This window comes from Carcharhinus amblyrhynchos, chromosome 7 (genome assembly GCF_965287045.1).
Source record: "Carcharhinus amblyrhynchos chromosome 7, sCarAmb.v2.hapA, whole genome shotgun sequence".
Taxonomy (NCBI): domain Eukaryota; kingdom Metazoa; phylum Chordata; class Chondrichthyes; order Carcharhiniformes; family Carcharhinidae; genus Carcharhinus; species Carcharhinus amblyrhynchos.
Genome location: NC_137330.1, coordinates 60,697,942 through 60,714,513, shown reverse-complemented (window position 1 = coordinate 60,714,513; position 16,572 = coordinate 60,697,942). Strand labels below are relative to the sequence as shown.

The following is a 16,572-nucleotide window of genomic DNA, read 5'->3' as shown; positions in this document are numbered from 1 at the left end:
CGATCTTGGGTTCACGTCACACTATCTGTAACCCCCATGGCTTGCCTGGGCTTGCAAAATCTCACTAACTGGCTTCTCTGGAGACAATACACATCTCTTTAAGCTGCTTATTGTTCTCTCCACTCACATTACCTGTACCTTTTAGACTTGATTACCTGTAAAGATTCGCATTCCAACCATTATTTTGTAAATTGAGTTTGTGTCTTTATATGCCCTGTTTGTGAATAGAACTCACCTGACAAAGGAGCAGCACTTTGAAAACTAGTGGCTTTTGCTACCAAATAAACCTGTTGGACTTTAACTTGGTGTTGTAAGACTTGTTACCAGCTCTTTCCAATGGCAGCATGAGAAAAACCTTTGTAACACAATGAGAGGTTAGGATTTAGAATGTCCTTTTGAATAATGATGAAGTGCAGAAACTCTGGACTCTATCTATCTAACCCAGTTAAAGTGGCACAATGGTTAGCACTGTTGCCTCACAGCACTGGGGAGCTGAGTTTGATTCTTGTTTCGGGTCACTGTCTGTGTGAAGTCTGCATGTTCTCCCTATGCCTGTGTGGGTTTCCTCTGTGTGCTCCGATTTTAAGAAATAAATAAGAAATAGGAGCAGGAGCAGGCCATCCGGCCCCTCGAGCCTGCCCCGCCATTCAATAAGATCATGGCTGATCTGTCGTGGCTCAGTTCCACTTTCCCGCCCTCTCCCCATAACCCTTAATCCCCTCTCTTATCAAAAACCCATCAACCCGCTTCTTAAAAATATTTAGCGAGGCAGCCTCCACCACTTCAACGGGCAGAGAATTCCAGAGATTCACCACCCTTTGAGTGAAGAAGTTCCTCCTCAACTCCATTCTGAACCGCCCCCCCTTTATCTTGAGGCTGTGCCCCCTAGTCCTACTGTCTTTTTTGAGCGGGAAGAGTCTTTCCACCTCTATCCTATCCATCCCATTCATCATCTTATACGTCTCAATGAGATCTCCCCTCATTCTTCTAAACTCTAACGAGTACAAGCCCAGTTTATTCAGCCTCTCCTCATAGCTCAACCCCCTCAACTCCGGTATCAGCCTGGTAAACCTCCTCTGCACTCCCTCCAAGGCCAAAATATCCTTGCGCAGGTGCGGCGCCCAAAACTGCACACAGTACTCCAGCTGCGGCCTCACCAATGCCCTATACAGCTGCAGCAAGACCTCCCTACTTTTATATTCAATCCCCCTCGCTATGAAGGCCAGCATCCCATTCGCCTTCCTGACCACCTGCTGCACCTGCAGGCTGGGTTTTTGCGACTCATGCACAAGGACCCCGAGGTCCCTCTGCACCGTCGCCTGCTGCAGTTTTTCGCCACGTAAGTAATAGTCCTTCCTACCATTCTTCCTACCAAAGTGGACCACCTCACACTTGCCAACATTAAATTCCATTTGCCATTTCCTGGCCCATTCGCCCAGCCTATCTAGATCCTTCTGCAGACTCTCCACACCCTCCGCACAATTTGCCTTTCCCCCAATCTTGGTGTCATCAGCAAATTTCGACACCCTACACTCGGTTCCCTCCTCCAGATCATCTATATAAATGGTAAATAGCTGAGGCCCCAGCACCGACCCCTGGGGCACCCCACTAGTCACCAACCGCCAATCCGAATAGCACCCATTGACCCCCACTCTCTGCCTCCTATTTGACAACCAATCCTCTATCCACGCTAACACCCTACCCCCAACTCCATGTCCTCTGACCTTCTGCAGTAACCTCTTGTGAGGTACCTTATCAAACGCCTTCTGAAAATCCAGAAAGACCACATCCACCGGCTCTCCTCTATCCACCGCCCTAGACACATCCTCATAGAACTCCAGTAAATTTGTCAGACACGACTTCCCTTTAATGAAACCGTGTTGCGTCTGCCCTATCAAGCAATTCCCTTCAAGATGCCTCGCAATTTCCTCCTTAATGACGGATTCTAACATTTTACCTACCACAGACGTTAAACTAACCGGCCTGTAATTCCCCGCCTTTTGCCTGGCACCCTTCTTAAACAACGGCGTAACATTAGCCGTTTTCCAATCCTCCGGCACTTCCCCGGAATCCAGCGACGTCTGGAAAATAACCACCAAGGCATCCACTATCACCTCCGCCATTTCTTTCAGAACCCTCGGATGCATTCCATCCGGTCCTGGGGACTTGTCCACAATCAGCCCCTCCAGTCTGTCGCGCACCACCTCTCTAGTAACAGTAATGTCATTAAGACCCTCCAGTCCTACCACCTTTCCATCGCTAACACCCGGCAAATTATTCACGTCCTCCTCCGTGAAGACAGAAACAAAAAAGTTATTCAAGACCTTAGCCATATCCCCATCCCCTACCACTAGGTCCCCTTTCTCATCCGCTAAGGGACCAACGTTCACCCTAGCCAGCCTCTTCCTTTTTATATATTTATAAAAACTCTTGCTATCCTTTTTTATATTAAGCGCTAGCCCAGCTTCATAGCTTCTTCTACCCTCCTTTATCAACTTTTTTGTCAATCTTTGTTGACATTTAAACCTTTCCCAATCCTCTTCTCGCCCACTGCTCTTAGCTACTCTAAATTCCTCCGCTTTTAATTTAACACTTTCCTTCACCTCCTTCGTTATCCACGGCTTATTACCTCTCTTCCTACTGTCCTTTTTAACCATCGGAATAAATTTCTGCTGAGCACCAAGAAAGATCTCCTTAAAGATCCTCCACTGCTCCTCAGCAGACCTACCTTCCAACGCGCTCCCCCAGTCCACATTCGCCAATTCTTCTCTCATCCTACCATACTCCCCTCTATTCAAACAAAGGACACGTGTCCGGGAACCCACTTTCTCCTCCTCCATCTGCAACAGAAACTCCACCATACAATGATCACTCTCTCCAAGAGGATCCTTCACCTCAAGGTCCCTAATTCTACCCGCCTCATTACATAGCACCAGATCCAAGATAGCTCGCTCCCTCGTCGGCTCCAACACACACTGTTCCAGGAAACTATCCCGGCAGCATTCCAAGAACTCCTCCTCGAGCCCACCTCGTCCAACATGGGTCGACCAATCAATATGCAGATTGAAATCCCCCATAACTATTGCCGTCCCATTCCTGCACGCCGCACTTATTTGCGCGTTAACAGCCCGCCCCACCTCCAGATCATTATTCGGGGGCCTATAGACGACACCCACCAGCGTCTTCCTCCCTTTGCTGTTCCTAATCTCCACCCACAACGATTCCACTTTCTGCTCTTTGGCTCCGATATCATCCCTTGCTACCACCTTGATGCTGTCCTTAATCAGCAGAGCTACGCCACCCCCTCTTTCCTCCTGCCTATCCTTCCTAAACACTTGATAGCCCTGTACATTCATCTCCCAGTCCCTGTCACCTTGCAGCCACGTCTCTGTAATGGCCACCAGATCGTATCCATTTGTGTCGATCTGCGCCACCAGCTCATCCACTTTATTCCGAATGCTTCGTGCATTCAGATAAAGCGCTTTCATCCCAGCCTTCTTCTGGACCCTATTTGCCGTAACGCCACCACTTGGGACATCCTCAGCCTCTTCCCTTACCTGTACCCTATCCTTAACTGTAGACCTCCTAACATCACCTACCCTCGCACCCTCCCCCCCCCTAATTAGTTTAAAGCCCTATTCTCCCACAGTCCAAAAGATGTGCTAGTTAGGTGCAATGACCATGCTCAATTCTCCCTCAGTGTACCCGAACAGGCGCTGGATTGTGGTGACTAGGGGATTTTCACAGTAACTTCATTGCTGTGTTACTCTAAGCCTACTCGCGACACTTGTAAGTAAACCTTAACTTTTAAAGGAGGGGGGAAGGAAGCTAAGCCCCTGGTTGCATACCAGCTGAGATCACCTAACCCAAATCAAATTAGAGACCAACCTAGAACCTTTCCTGATCCATCCATTCAGCTAAATGTTTGCAAAGTAGAGCAATTTCCAAACACACCAAAGGAAATCTAACCAACATAATTGCAAATGAGTTCCAATGTAGTGGGCAATTGGGAGTGAGTTTGGATGAGGACTTGTTTCCCGCTAATTCTTCGTGAACCCCCACTATACTGAAAATTCAGGTCTATGTCACTGTCCTATCACTGTCATTAGGTCAAAATTCTGGAACTCCCCTCCCATCCCCCCACAACTAACAGTGTTGTGGATATATCTGCACCACATGAGCTACAGTAGTTCAAGAAGGTGGCTCACCATTACCTTGTCAAAGGCTATTGGGATCATAGAATCCCTACAGTTCAGAGAGGAGGCCATTTGGCCCATTGAGCTCTCCAACAGATTACCTTACTAAGGCCTTATTTCTGCAGCTACATGTATATACCCTGCTAATCTTCCTAAGCTACACATCTTGGGACATGAAAGAGCAATTTAGCCTGGCCAAACCTGCACATCTTTGGACTGTGGGAGGAAACTGGAGCACCTGGAGGAAACTCACACAGACACAGGGAGAATGTGCAAACAATACACAGACAGTAATCCAAGATGGGAATTGAACTCGGGCTCCTGGCGCTGAGAGGCAGCTGTGTTAATCACTGTGTCACCATGCCGCCCATGACTAAGTATGGCCAATAATTGTAGCCTAGCCCATATCCTGTGAAGGAATAGATAAAATATTGCCAAAGTGAAAATGTCAATATTTAATTGATAGGTAATGCATTTATGTATCTCATCTTGTTCCATGATTCAGTTTTATTTCTCCATGATTGATTTCTCTTTTCTTTTCAGTTTTGGTCTTTATTTTGTCAGCAATAAATAATGTTGAAAGTAGCATCATGCTTCCTGGTTATTATACTTTATCACCATATTACTCTTATCTAATTTCCTTTTGCAAGCAATTCATCTTCATGTGATAAATCAACAACCAAAAGATAACGTCCCTATCAAGAATACCATGAAATACAATGAAAGTCTATTAATCAGAGAGTTGAGGTTCAACATCTCACCCACTGGTGTTCAATCACTGGTGTTCATTACATTCTGATTGACATCATGATCTGTCAACACTTCATACTTCAGTCAGATAGTAGCTACAGGTACATCATTGCCCTCACCCCAAGATGGTGTTCAATCATTTTGGGCACAAACATTTGGGGCAATTTTACCATTTTGATTCTAAGTGCTGAAACTGGGCGCCATTCAGATCCGACTTGTAAACCTGTTCCTAGGAAGACCCATACGCACTTAGCCTGAAAAAAAAATTGCGAGTCTGAATTGCGCTGTGGGTGGGGCTTATTGAACCTGAAACGCTGCTGCTCTGAACGGAGCTTTCAACTGCTCATGCGCAGTAAAAAAAATTTAAAAATGCTCCCCTGTCATATCACTCCCAGCGGATGAAGCAGCCCAGGAGCGATGGCCCCCACAGACATCGCCCCATTCCCACAACATAACTGTCCCCTTTATCCACCCACCCCTTTGCTACCCAGACCAATCACAACCCTCTGCCCTGCTTCCCCCCACCAATTGCCCACACAGTGGCAATGGACGCCCCCCCCCCAACTCCTGCCCCTCCGCCCCCTACCCCCACCAGAGAACGATCTGATCTTCCTCTCTCCCCCCCACCAGAGAATTATTGGGCCTGCCTCCTCATCCCTCCCACCCTCCCAACAGAGAATAATCTGGCCTCCCTTCTCCCCCCCCCCACCATTATACATCTGGCCCTCCTCTTCCTCCCTCCACGCCCTGTCTCCCCCACCCCCCACCAACCAGAGAACAGTCAGGCCTCCCTCCTCCTGTCCCCACCAGCGAATGATCTGGCCTGCCTCCCTCCACCCCCTCCTCATCTCTCCCTCCCTCTCCCCCCCTCCTCCGATCTAAGTTAGAGAATCGTTGGAAGCTCTGGACCTACCTGTTCAGAAGCTGGAGTGCCTGAAACAGACTTTTGCCGAGCATGTCTGTTTCGTGTCAACTCTGGATGGAAGAACACGATGGTAAAGGGTGAAGCGCTGGCAAGTTTGGGCTTCCAGCTCATTAAGTCAACTTAAATGCTTGCAAATGCATTTAAATTGGCATCGCACCTGTTTTGGGCACAGTGCTGATCGCAGCCATTTTCCAGCCTTGGTAAAGTGGGAATCTGTGCGGACATGGGCGCGTATTGCGCTATTCACTTCATGCCCAACTTTACCCGAGTTTTTGCGCCTGAAAACAGGAGCAATGCAATGGTAAAATCATTCCCATTCAATGCCATTTGGTACCCGAAATGCCCAAAGAGCAGGTGGGATTGATCCTGTTTACACACCAAGTATGCTTAAAATAGTAAAAAGCCAGAACTCATTAGCGATATCTTGGGTCCCACCAAAGGCCCAAGATTCAGGAATTCTGACTTTTAGTATCTCAGTCCTAGTCTCGCCTTTGCTACGTTGATGGCTGCTGAATTTCAGAGACTGTACGTGTAAGAATCTTACCTTGTTTTGTGAGATACATTGCCTGATTCTGAAATACAATTATTTAAATTGTAAATATTGCAGTGACTGTAATCTGTACCATGAGTATAATGCCATGGCATTTATAACTGGAGGATAAACAGAATAAAAAGTTTTTCTTTAGGAGGCTGCTGTCGATTGTTTTTGAAATATCCTGCAATTAATTTTTCAGATTATGGTTTTGTGAAGCTGGAGGAGTGCAGCTCCAGAAACATTCAAGAAGATCAGCACCATCCTGGACAAAGCTCCTTGCTTGTTTGTACCCCATCCACTACCTCAAACTTTCACTCTGTCCAGAATTGACACATTGTAGGGCAGTGTGCACCACCTACAAGATGAACTGCAGTAACTCACCAAGTTTCCATCAATAGCAGCTTTGAAACCCACTACCTCCAAAAAGACAAGGGCAGCAGAATCACGTGAACACCTGCAAGTTCTCCTCCAGTCCACATAACATCCTGACTTGGTAATGTATATAGCTGTTTCTTCACTGTTGTCAGGTCAAAATCTTGGAACTTCTCTCCTAACAGCACTTTGGATGTTCCTTCCACACATGGACTATTGTGCTTTTCAACAAGGCAACTCACCACTACTTCCTCAACGAAAATTAGGAATGGGCAATAAATGCTGGCCTAGCCACCCAAGTCCACATCACATGAACGCATAATTTTTAAAAATGTCTGGAGTTGCAGTGGAATGTTTGTTCCACTGTCTGCAAATAACTGGTGACATAGAAGTGAGACTTAGGCCTCTGGATAGTTTGAGAATGGGCGGGTCTCAAAAATCAACCCTTCTAAATTCATATTCACAACAATTATTCACTCATGCATTAAAACATTCCCAGTGCAAATAAATCAAACTGAAAAATAGCTTGTTAACTATCCATTTTTGCACACTGTTTACTATTTATGCGTAGTTTATTTACAGATCAAGTTCATTCTGGACGAAACAGGTGAAAATGTTTTGCAGCTACAAATGATTATTACAGCTTTTCTAAACCAGGAAAAGAAGTAGCCGTAGATTATGGGATTGAAGGTAGAATTCAAGTAGCCAAACCAAACAAGAGTGTCGAGCAAGACAGGAGGGGTTGTATAATTGATAAAACCATCCATTGTATTGCATATGAAAAATGGAGACCAACACATCAGGAACACTCCTATCACCAATCCAAGAGTTTTGGCAGCTTTTCTTTCATGGTTTCGTGAAAATTTAATTTCGCTTCCTTGGATGCTTGAAATTTGAACTGTTACTCGGTTTATGCTTCTGACCTGTTTCATAGCTGTAAAATAAATCTTACAATAAATACACAACATGGTGACTCCTGGAATGTAAAAGGAAATGATTGAGGAAACCACCCCTGTTTTATCACTAAATATAAGTATGCAGCTTCCATGGCAAGCAACATGATTGGAGTAAAATTCTTCAATTCCTTTTAGGTTTAATTCTAAAAAGATTAAGGGAAAAGCAAAAATAGCTGAAATGACCCAACTAACAATGATCATCCTCTTCACTGATGAGAAATTCATTCTTCTTTTGTATCTCAGTGGGTCACACACCGCATAGTAACGGTCAACAGAGATGAAACACAGATGTAATATTGAAACCGTGCTGAGCATAATATCACAGCTGGAATGAATCTTGCAAAACAAATGCCCCAAGTACCAACACGTTTCAACAGACCTCACCATACTGTAGGGCATAACCAGACAGCCCAACAGAAAATCAGCAGTGGCCAAGGAAAGAATCAGATAGTTGGTAGGCGAATGAAGCTGTTTGAAATTCAAAATTGAAATGATGAGTAGCATGTTACCAATGAGAGTGCCCAGAATTATTAGCACCAGAAATATATACATTGTAAATCGAAGGCCATTTGATCGGTTTACTTTAAGGCAAGATCCATTTACAAATTCATAGCAGCATTGAGCGGCTTCTGTTGTCTCAGAGAGATTTGTGTCCATTGTCCTTCCTGTTGGTATTCGACTTCTCGATCTAGTCCAAAGCCAGTATTGGATTCTGTACTTTGATGCTTCCCGTCTTCATTCCATCAAGATACTCTGGAAGAAATGCAAAACAGAAGTAAATAATGTTTCTTTTTTCAATTCCAATTTTTACTCTAACAAGTTAAAATATTCAAAATATCATAAATGCTAAAGCACAATACAGCAGAATTCAGAATCTGAAACAAGAACAGAAAATGCTGGAAAATCTCAACAGGTCTGACAACATCTGTGGAGAGAGAATTGTGCCAATGTTTTGAGTTAGGCTGCTATCAGACCTGCTGAGATTTTCCAGTATTTTTTGTTTGTATTCAAAATGTCATATGTTTATGTAAATTTAGCAAACTTCTATGATTATGAAATAAATACCAGAAACGTTATTCCTTTTAGAATAGTATGTCACATTTTCCAAATTCTATCTAATTTCATTTCAAACATCAAAACAACCTTGTGACTTTATGGTTAATGTATGTAGGAGTGTAGCAAATTTTTACACAGTAACTAGATCACTATCAGGTTTGTTCTAGAAGATCTTTGTACAAAAACTGTATATTTGTTAGTGTTTTCCAACCGCTGTGCCGTGGCAAAATTTGTAAGTGTGCCATGGCCTGCTGTGGGTTTTAAACAGTGCGTACCACAGGGGCCTGAGAAAGGTCAAGCAAACAACTGGGACTGGGATCTGTGAGCGTGGCACTGAGGAAAACAAGGGGAGAAGGAGCTGGGAATGTGGTAGACCCAGTGTGGGAGCATGGCAGTGAGGACCGTGTGGGAAGAAAGGAGGGAGCAGGAATGCGGTGGACCCAGTGTTCTGAGTGTCGCTGTGAGCCTAGAGTAAATGTCTTCTTTAGTGATCGCTTGACAGTCACCAAGTCTCCTGGGGAAAGAAGACCTGCCCGATGCTGCTGAAACGTTCACTTTCCAGAAACTTCTCCTTTATTTTCTTTGCACATTCCTGGGGGGGGGGGGGGTGGGGGGGGGCTTGCCTCCCAAGAGAAAGTTTTCCCTTGTTTTTGCAAAACTGCATTCCCATTTTCATCATCACCCATAGTGGGAAATGCAAATTAGCATTCACCCATTTCCAAGCATACCACAACTTAGTTTCAATTTTGTTTTTCATTCTTAAATAATGTGTTGCAGGCATTGGCAAGAACGCTCAACAGGGTTACTGATGGGCCTGCCCGTTGTGAGTGTGCAGATAGACTGGGATCAGCCTGTGCGGGCTGGGTTGTTACTGGGTGATATGTCTGCACAGTGAATAACGGCAGCAGATATATTCCCTTCAGCATTGGCGCCTCATTTCAGCACTAAAACACAAGGCTGACAATATGATGGAATGATCCCATGTTTATCGTCCATCCTTCTTCCTACTGCAAACCACATGAAGAAAACAATGCTCTTTCACATCATCCCTGTTGAATTCCTCATCACTGTAACATGCTTTGTGGTATCAGTGCAACTTTATTTGACTCAGCCATGTTGACGATCTACAGCTCCAGTGTTGCTGTGCAATAGTTGTAGTTAAACTGCAAGCACATGCATTCAGGAATACTTTGTTCTCCTGAAAATGGACGGCAGGTTGTAGGCGTGTGCGACACACAGCTAAGAATAACTAAACCATTTTCCATCCGGGAGTTGGCTAAGAAATGAGATAATATTTGTAAACATCAAAATCCTGGGGATCTAGCAAATTAGAAGTCAAATTATTGCTTTCAACTTCAAGTAAAGCTCCAAACAGAGGCAGAATTCCCAAAACTGCAATCCAGTGAATTTGCTTTGAAGTTTGCCCTCTAGTAAGACTGTAACCATAGAAAATGTCAGTCAGTGTGACATTTATCAGCAATTGATTTGGCTGAAAAAAGTGGGGGTGCTGTGGAATTGTTTGTCTCATTGGAGTGTGCCATGTTACTGAAAGGTTTGCAAATCATTGATATGAGTAATGCTGAAAAAAGAGAAATGTTGCTGAAGCTTTTCGCCTTGCACTCATCAGAACAAATGCAAGAATGCCAAATTTCCAATTACCACAAAAGTTTATGCCACAAAATGAAAGGGTGCTGATTTGTTGGTAGGTCAACTCTGATTGGCTGAGGTGTAGCCATGGAGAAAACAATGGGGCACTATAGACTCCCCAAACTCCTTGAAAAAGGCACAAGGCTTGAACGTATTCTTTCTACTTGCACAGAACTGGCTGCTGCACATACCACTTCCAGCAAATGCAAATGAATAATGTTATGACTGATTATCTTAGATTGGTTGTTAGTGCAGCTATTGGCACACTCAAGATTGTTTAGCAAGTGTAACCGAATTGTGGAATCATGCCCAACGGTAGACGTTTTATTTGGACTTTTGCCAGTGCAGAGTGGTTGAGCACAGCCTTTACTCTGTCTATTATAAATAACTAAAAGAATACTCTGTTTGATATGATCAGCCAGTTGTTGGGACATACAGCCTATCTCATGGACCCTGAAATTTATCTATGATATTGGTCAATTATGTGGTAGAACATAATTTTGAAATTTGGCATTCCTGTATTTGCCCTGGTGAATTCAAGGCAAAAAATGTGTGCAAAATGTCTCGCAGTTCAAAAACAATATAAATAAATGTAATGGCTGGAATTTTCCAGCCATTCCCACCCCACTGCCACTGCAAGCAAAGAAGGAGAATTTGGCGCCCAGCCAAATCTCTGTTCACTGCAGCAGGACCAGAAAATCACACCAACGTGAACAGCTGGAAAATTCCACCTAGCATGTTGGTTTTTGGAAATTGACCATTTCATACAACAAATATATATTTGTTACTAAATATTAATCATATTAAAGAAGTTATTTTCCAATTTACAGCAATTAACTTGGCAACTCAAAAAATGCACAACTTATGTTCAGCCATCATGTTCCACAGCATTTCAGTTAAAATGATTTTTTAAAGTAGTCAGAGATCCAGTGAAATTTCTTCACTGGAGGATTTTGAATCCTGGAATTCTCTGAAAGCTGTTGATGTTCAACCATTGAGTGTATTCAAAGCAGAGACTGATAGATTTTTGAGCACTAGTAGAACCAAGGGAAGCAGTAGCACCATGGTATTGTTTCTAGACTATGAATTCAGGGTGATGCTCTGTGGACCTAGGTTTGAATCCCACCACGGCAGATGTTGAACTCAATAAGTATTTGGAATTATAAGTCTAAAGATAACCTTGAAACCATTGTCAATTGTCTTAAAAACCCACCTGGTTCACTAGCGTCCTTTAGGGAAGGAAATCTGCTGTCCTTACTTGGTCTGGCCTATATGCGACTCCAGATCCACAGCAATGTGGTAGATTCTTAAATACTCTCAGGAATGGGCAATAAATGCTGGCCCAGCCAGCGATGCCCACAACCCATGAACGAATAAAGAAAAGATGGTGCACACTCTCCCACTATGCACTTGTGATGAAGGAAGTGAATGTTTAAAATGGTGGATAGGGTGCCAACCTATTGGGCTACTTTGCCCTGGATGATGCTGAGCCTCCTGAGTGTTGGTGGAGCTTAACTAAATATATAAATTATTCCATCACAATCCTGACTTGTGCTTTGTAGAATGTACGCTTGGGGAGTCAGGTCAATTACTCACTGTGGAACTCTCAGCCTCTTAAGCTGATCATGTATCACAGTATTTATATAGCTGATTTAATTAAGTTATATAGCTAATTAAGTTATATAGCTGATTTAATTAAATTTCTGGTCAATGACATCCTCTAGGATGTTCATGGTGGGGATTTCAGTTACGGTAACGTATTTGAACGCCAAGAGGGGATGGTTAGATTCTCTCTTATTGGAGATGGTGATTGCCTGACGTGAAAGTTATTTGCTATTTATCTACCCAAGTCCAAATATTGTGTAAGTCTTGTTGTGTGCATGTGCGGAATGCTTCAATATCTGAGGGATTCTGAATGGGGTTGAAAGCTGTGCAACCATCAGTGAACACCTCCACATTTGGATGAAGGGAAGGCCAATGATGAAACAGCTAAAGATGATTGAGCCTAGGGCACTACTTTAAGGAACTATTGTGGCAATTTCCTTGGACTGAGAAACCACCACTATACTTATCTTCTGCTGTTCTAGACTGTCGGTTGCTAGAATGATGACTCTAATTAATGTAATTTGCTGTGACGAAAATGGTCACTTTATGCTAGAGGGAAGGCAATGATATAATGGTGACATTGTTGAATTAGTAATGAAGATGCCCAAGCTAAAGCTCTGAGAACATGGGTTCCAATCTCACCACCACAGCAGCAGGAGGAATTTAAGTTCAATTAATAAATCTGAAATATAAAACTCCTTTCAGTAATGGTTTCCTAATGTCCTTTGGGGAAGGGAAAAATGAGTAGTATACCTGAGCCAGAAGTTTCAATGTCTGAAATAAAATCATAGCAAATTATGAAAGGATTTTGAAAAAGGTACCTTATGTATAAAAATCAGAATGAGTATTTTTAATATGTGGTCCTGTGGCGCAGTCAGTAGTGTCCCTGAGCCAGAAGTTTTGGGTTCGAGTCCCATCCTGGTACTCAATAGCCAGGGAAGGTGTGCTCATAATGCAGCCAAACAGATTGAGTGTGTCAGACTGCAAATCCTTCCAAACACATCAATGGCTGGTGTGGTAAGAGCGGGAGAGACTCCTGGTCAGCCACACTTCATGTGGAGTGGTGCCCCGGAAGCCATAAGCCCTTGGTGACAGACTAGTGACATATTCTGGGAAATGCTAGCTATGGAAACATACAAAGCTCTGCTTTAGTGCACCACTAAGTGCGGGAAGAGAATTGGAATGGAACTTTTGACATCTTGATTTTTCTTAATAACGCACTTTGATTCTTTAGTTCGCATAAATTAATGACACTTCTTAATTTATTGTTGCATCATATGAGCAGTTTTTTGTCACTTTTTAAATAGCTTAACGGCAGTTAAAATGTTAAATAGTAAGGTGCAGGAATAAGATGTGGATCTAATCTATAGAATGTTTTAGAGCTGTCAAAAATATAACACTGCAAAATGTCAGGAGGTAATCATTTCATTTTCTCACTGCTCATGAATCCACACCGGAAGAAGTATTGCACTTCTCTGTAACTGAAATCTGAGACTTCATTTCAAAAGTGATATTAAGTTTTTCAACTCCTCTCTTCTTCCCTCTTCTGTGTTCCTGAAGATTCGTTTTGGGTACATAATTCCATTAGATGCCGTCTAATACCTCATTCTAAGTGACTAGTGATCATTTATGGTCCCAGGTAGTGTGCATCAGCAGGTTATTTAACTTTGATGTGAAGGAATAAGCCTGGTAATGATTGTTTATTCATTTATCAGACAACAAAGGTAATTTGCAATGCCCCTACTAAAGGCCTGATTGAATTATTCAATTCAGCACAGACCACTCGAAGGATAGGATTAAGTAATGGTAAATTATGTACAAAATACTTTATAGAGCTTAAAATGTAACCACACAGATGATTATATGATATATATATAGTTCAGCTGTTTAAATGGATGAGCAGAAAAACAGCACAAAGCTGAAATGTATTTTTAATGTTTTTGATGAGTTATAGAAACAATGCAAAATACCCACAAAACATGACAAAGACAGTGATGAATTTAGTTTTCAGCTGACTCTCCTGTTCTGTACAGCAAGCTGGACTCCAACAATGGTGAAGAAAATGGTCAACGCCAAAACAATGATTAAAAGTTCATTGCACGCTGCAGCAAACAAGCTATGGTGGATAGATTTTGATGATCAGGGACGAGCTCAAATTGATAGCCTTGCAGAGTAATGGCTCAGTTGGAGTAAGGTCATGTTGAAGTCCAAAGTTGAGATCTGCTTATGGGAAAACCTGGGTGGAGTAACTTTAATGAGCAGAGAGAGCTGAGGGAACTAGCAGAGAATCAATTCCAAGGGGGAATTTTGTGATGTTTCCGAGTGACCTGTTTAATGACTGACTGACAATAACTACCTTTTTTTGCTGCAATTGCATAGGCCACACATGGAGTGTTGTGTGCAGTTTGGTGTTGTTTGGTGTTGTTTGGGGCCACTGTTGTTTGTAATTTTTATTAATGATCTGGATGAGGGTATAGTTGGGTGGATTAGTAAATTTGCTGATGACACCAAAGTTGGAGGTGTGGTAGATTGTGAGGAAGGGTGTCATAGTCTGCAGGGAGACTTAGATAGGTTGCAGAGCTGGGCCGAGAGGTGGCGGATGGAATTTAATGCGGAGAAGTGTGAGGTAATTCACTTTGGTAGGAGCAACAGATGTGTCGAGTATAGGGCTAACGGGAGGACTTTGAATAGTGTGGATGAACAGAGGGATCTAGGTGTGTGTGTACATAGATCCCTGAAAGTTGGGAATCAAGTAGATAAGGTTGTTAAGAAGGCGTACGGTGTCTTGGCGTTTATTGGTAGGGGGATTGAATTTAGGAGTCGCAGTGTAATGTTGCAACTGTACACTACTCTAGTGCGGCCGCACTTGGAGTACTGTGTGCAGTTCTGGTCCCTGCATTACAAGAAGGATGTGGAGGCGTTGGAGAGGGTGCAGAGGAGGTTTACTAGGATGTTGCCTGGTATGGTGGAGAGGTCCTATGAGGAGAGACTGAGGGATTTAGGGTTGTTTTCGTTGGAAAGAAGGCGGCTAAGAGGGGATCTTATTGAAACATATAAGATGATTAGAGGTTTAGATAGGGTGGATAGTGATAGCCTTTTTCCTCGGATGGAGAAAGCTAGCACGAGGGGGCATGGCTTTAAATTAAGGGGGGGTAGCTACAGGACGGATGTCAGGGGTAGGTTCTTTACCCAGCGGGTGGTGAGGGATTGGAATGCCCTGCCTGCTGCAGTTGTAAATGCGTCTAGTTTGGGGGCGTTTAAGAGATCTCTGGATAGGTTTATGGACGAAAAGGGATTGGTATAGGCTAGTGGGTCATTGTTTTTGTAACTGGTCGGCGCAACATCGTGGGCCGAAGGGCCTGTTCTGCGCTGTAATGTTCTATGTTCTATGTTCTATGTTCTGAGGAAGGATGTCCTTGCTATAGAGGGAGTACAATGAAGGTTTACTAGGCTGATTTTTGGGGTGACAGATCTGTCAAATGAGGAGCGACTAAGTCAATTAGGGTTATACTCACTGGAGTTTAGAAGAGTGAGAGGGGATCTCATGGAAACTTATAAAATTCTAACAGGGTTAGACAGGGTAGATTCAGAAAGAATGTTCCAATGGTTGGGGAGTCTAGAACTAGGAGTCATAGTTTGAGGATAAGGGGTAAAGTTTTTAGAACTGGGGTGAGGAGAAATTTCTTCACCCAGAGGGTGGTGAATATGTGGAATTCACTACCACAGAACGTAATTGAGGCCAAAACATTGCCTGCCTTTAAAAAGTAATTAGATATGGCTCTAGGCATTAAAGGGATCAAGGGTTATGAGGGAAGAGGGGAATCAGGATATTGAATTCGATGATCAACCATGGTCAAAATGAATAGCGGAGCAGGTTGAGAGGACCGAATAGCCTACTCCTGCTTCCAGTTTCTATAACACGGCTACTTGAAATGTCAGAAAGGCACAGTCTTCACATATTGCCAGGAACATGTCTCTTAAAATGTATATGCAACCTGGACCTGGTATCTAAGACATAACTTCAATTTGAAAATTTTTGCCAAATCTGGGTGCTCCTTACTCGGCTTAGCAGGTGATGCAGTAGTTTTTGCACTGGGGCAGGTGAGGAGGTGGGGGTTATTTGGAAGATGGAATATTGGAATGAGAGGTGAATAAATTCAAAGCTATCATTTCTGTGGGACCTGGGAGAGTTCATACATACACACCACATACACATACATATTTATACTCATATTGCACACACCACAGATAGAAACACAACACATGCATAAAGATTTACACACACATACATGCACATAATCCCACACCCGTTTCAGTTTTAAGCAACTACTAGAAGTAGCCCACGTGGAACATCTCCTTGGAATGAAATTGCAATCTGTGAATTGAAGAGAAGTGATATTGGCAATATTAAAAGCTGTACTGAAATCTGAAAAAGGAAGGAGCAAACCAAAAGTGTTTTTACAAAATTAAGCACCTTCTAAGAAATGTCACCTTGAGTTTTGAAATGCAAATCTTCTGCTCAGTAAAGAA

At 43.2% G+C, this 16,572-nt stretch overlaps 1 protein-coding gene across 1 annotated transcript; it reads right to left on the bottom strand.

Annotated features, from left to right (window-relative positions):
• Positions 1 to 7,350: 7,350 nt before the first annotated feature.
• On the bottom strand, positions 7,351 to 8,476 carry LOC145345595 (trace amine-associated receptor 1-like). The gene has a single exon (XM_080193429.1). The coding sequence runs from the start codon at positions 8,389 to 8,391 to the stop codon at positions 7,351 to 7,353; it is 1,041 nt and encodes a 346-aa protein (XP_080049555.1). The 5' UTR covers positions 8,392 to 8,476.
• Between the last annotated feature and the right edge of the window lie 8,096 nt (positions 8,477 to 16,572).

Bases quoted from the DNA above. Each gene is read 5' to 3' on its own strand.
- LOC145345595 (XM_080193429.1), bottom strand. From the start codon at position 8,391: ATGGACACAAATCTCTCTGAGACAACAGAAGCCGCTCAATGCTGCTAT.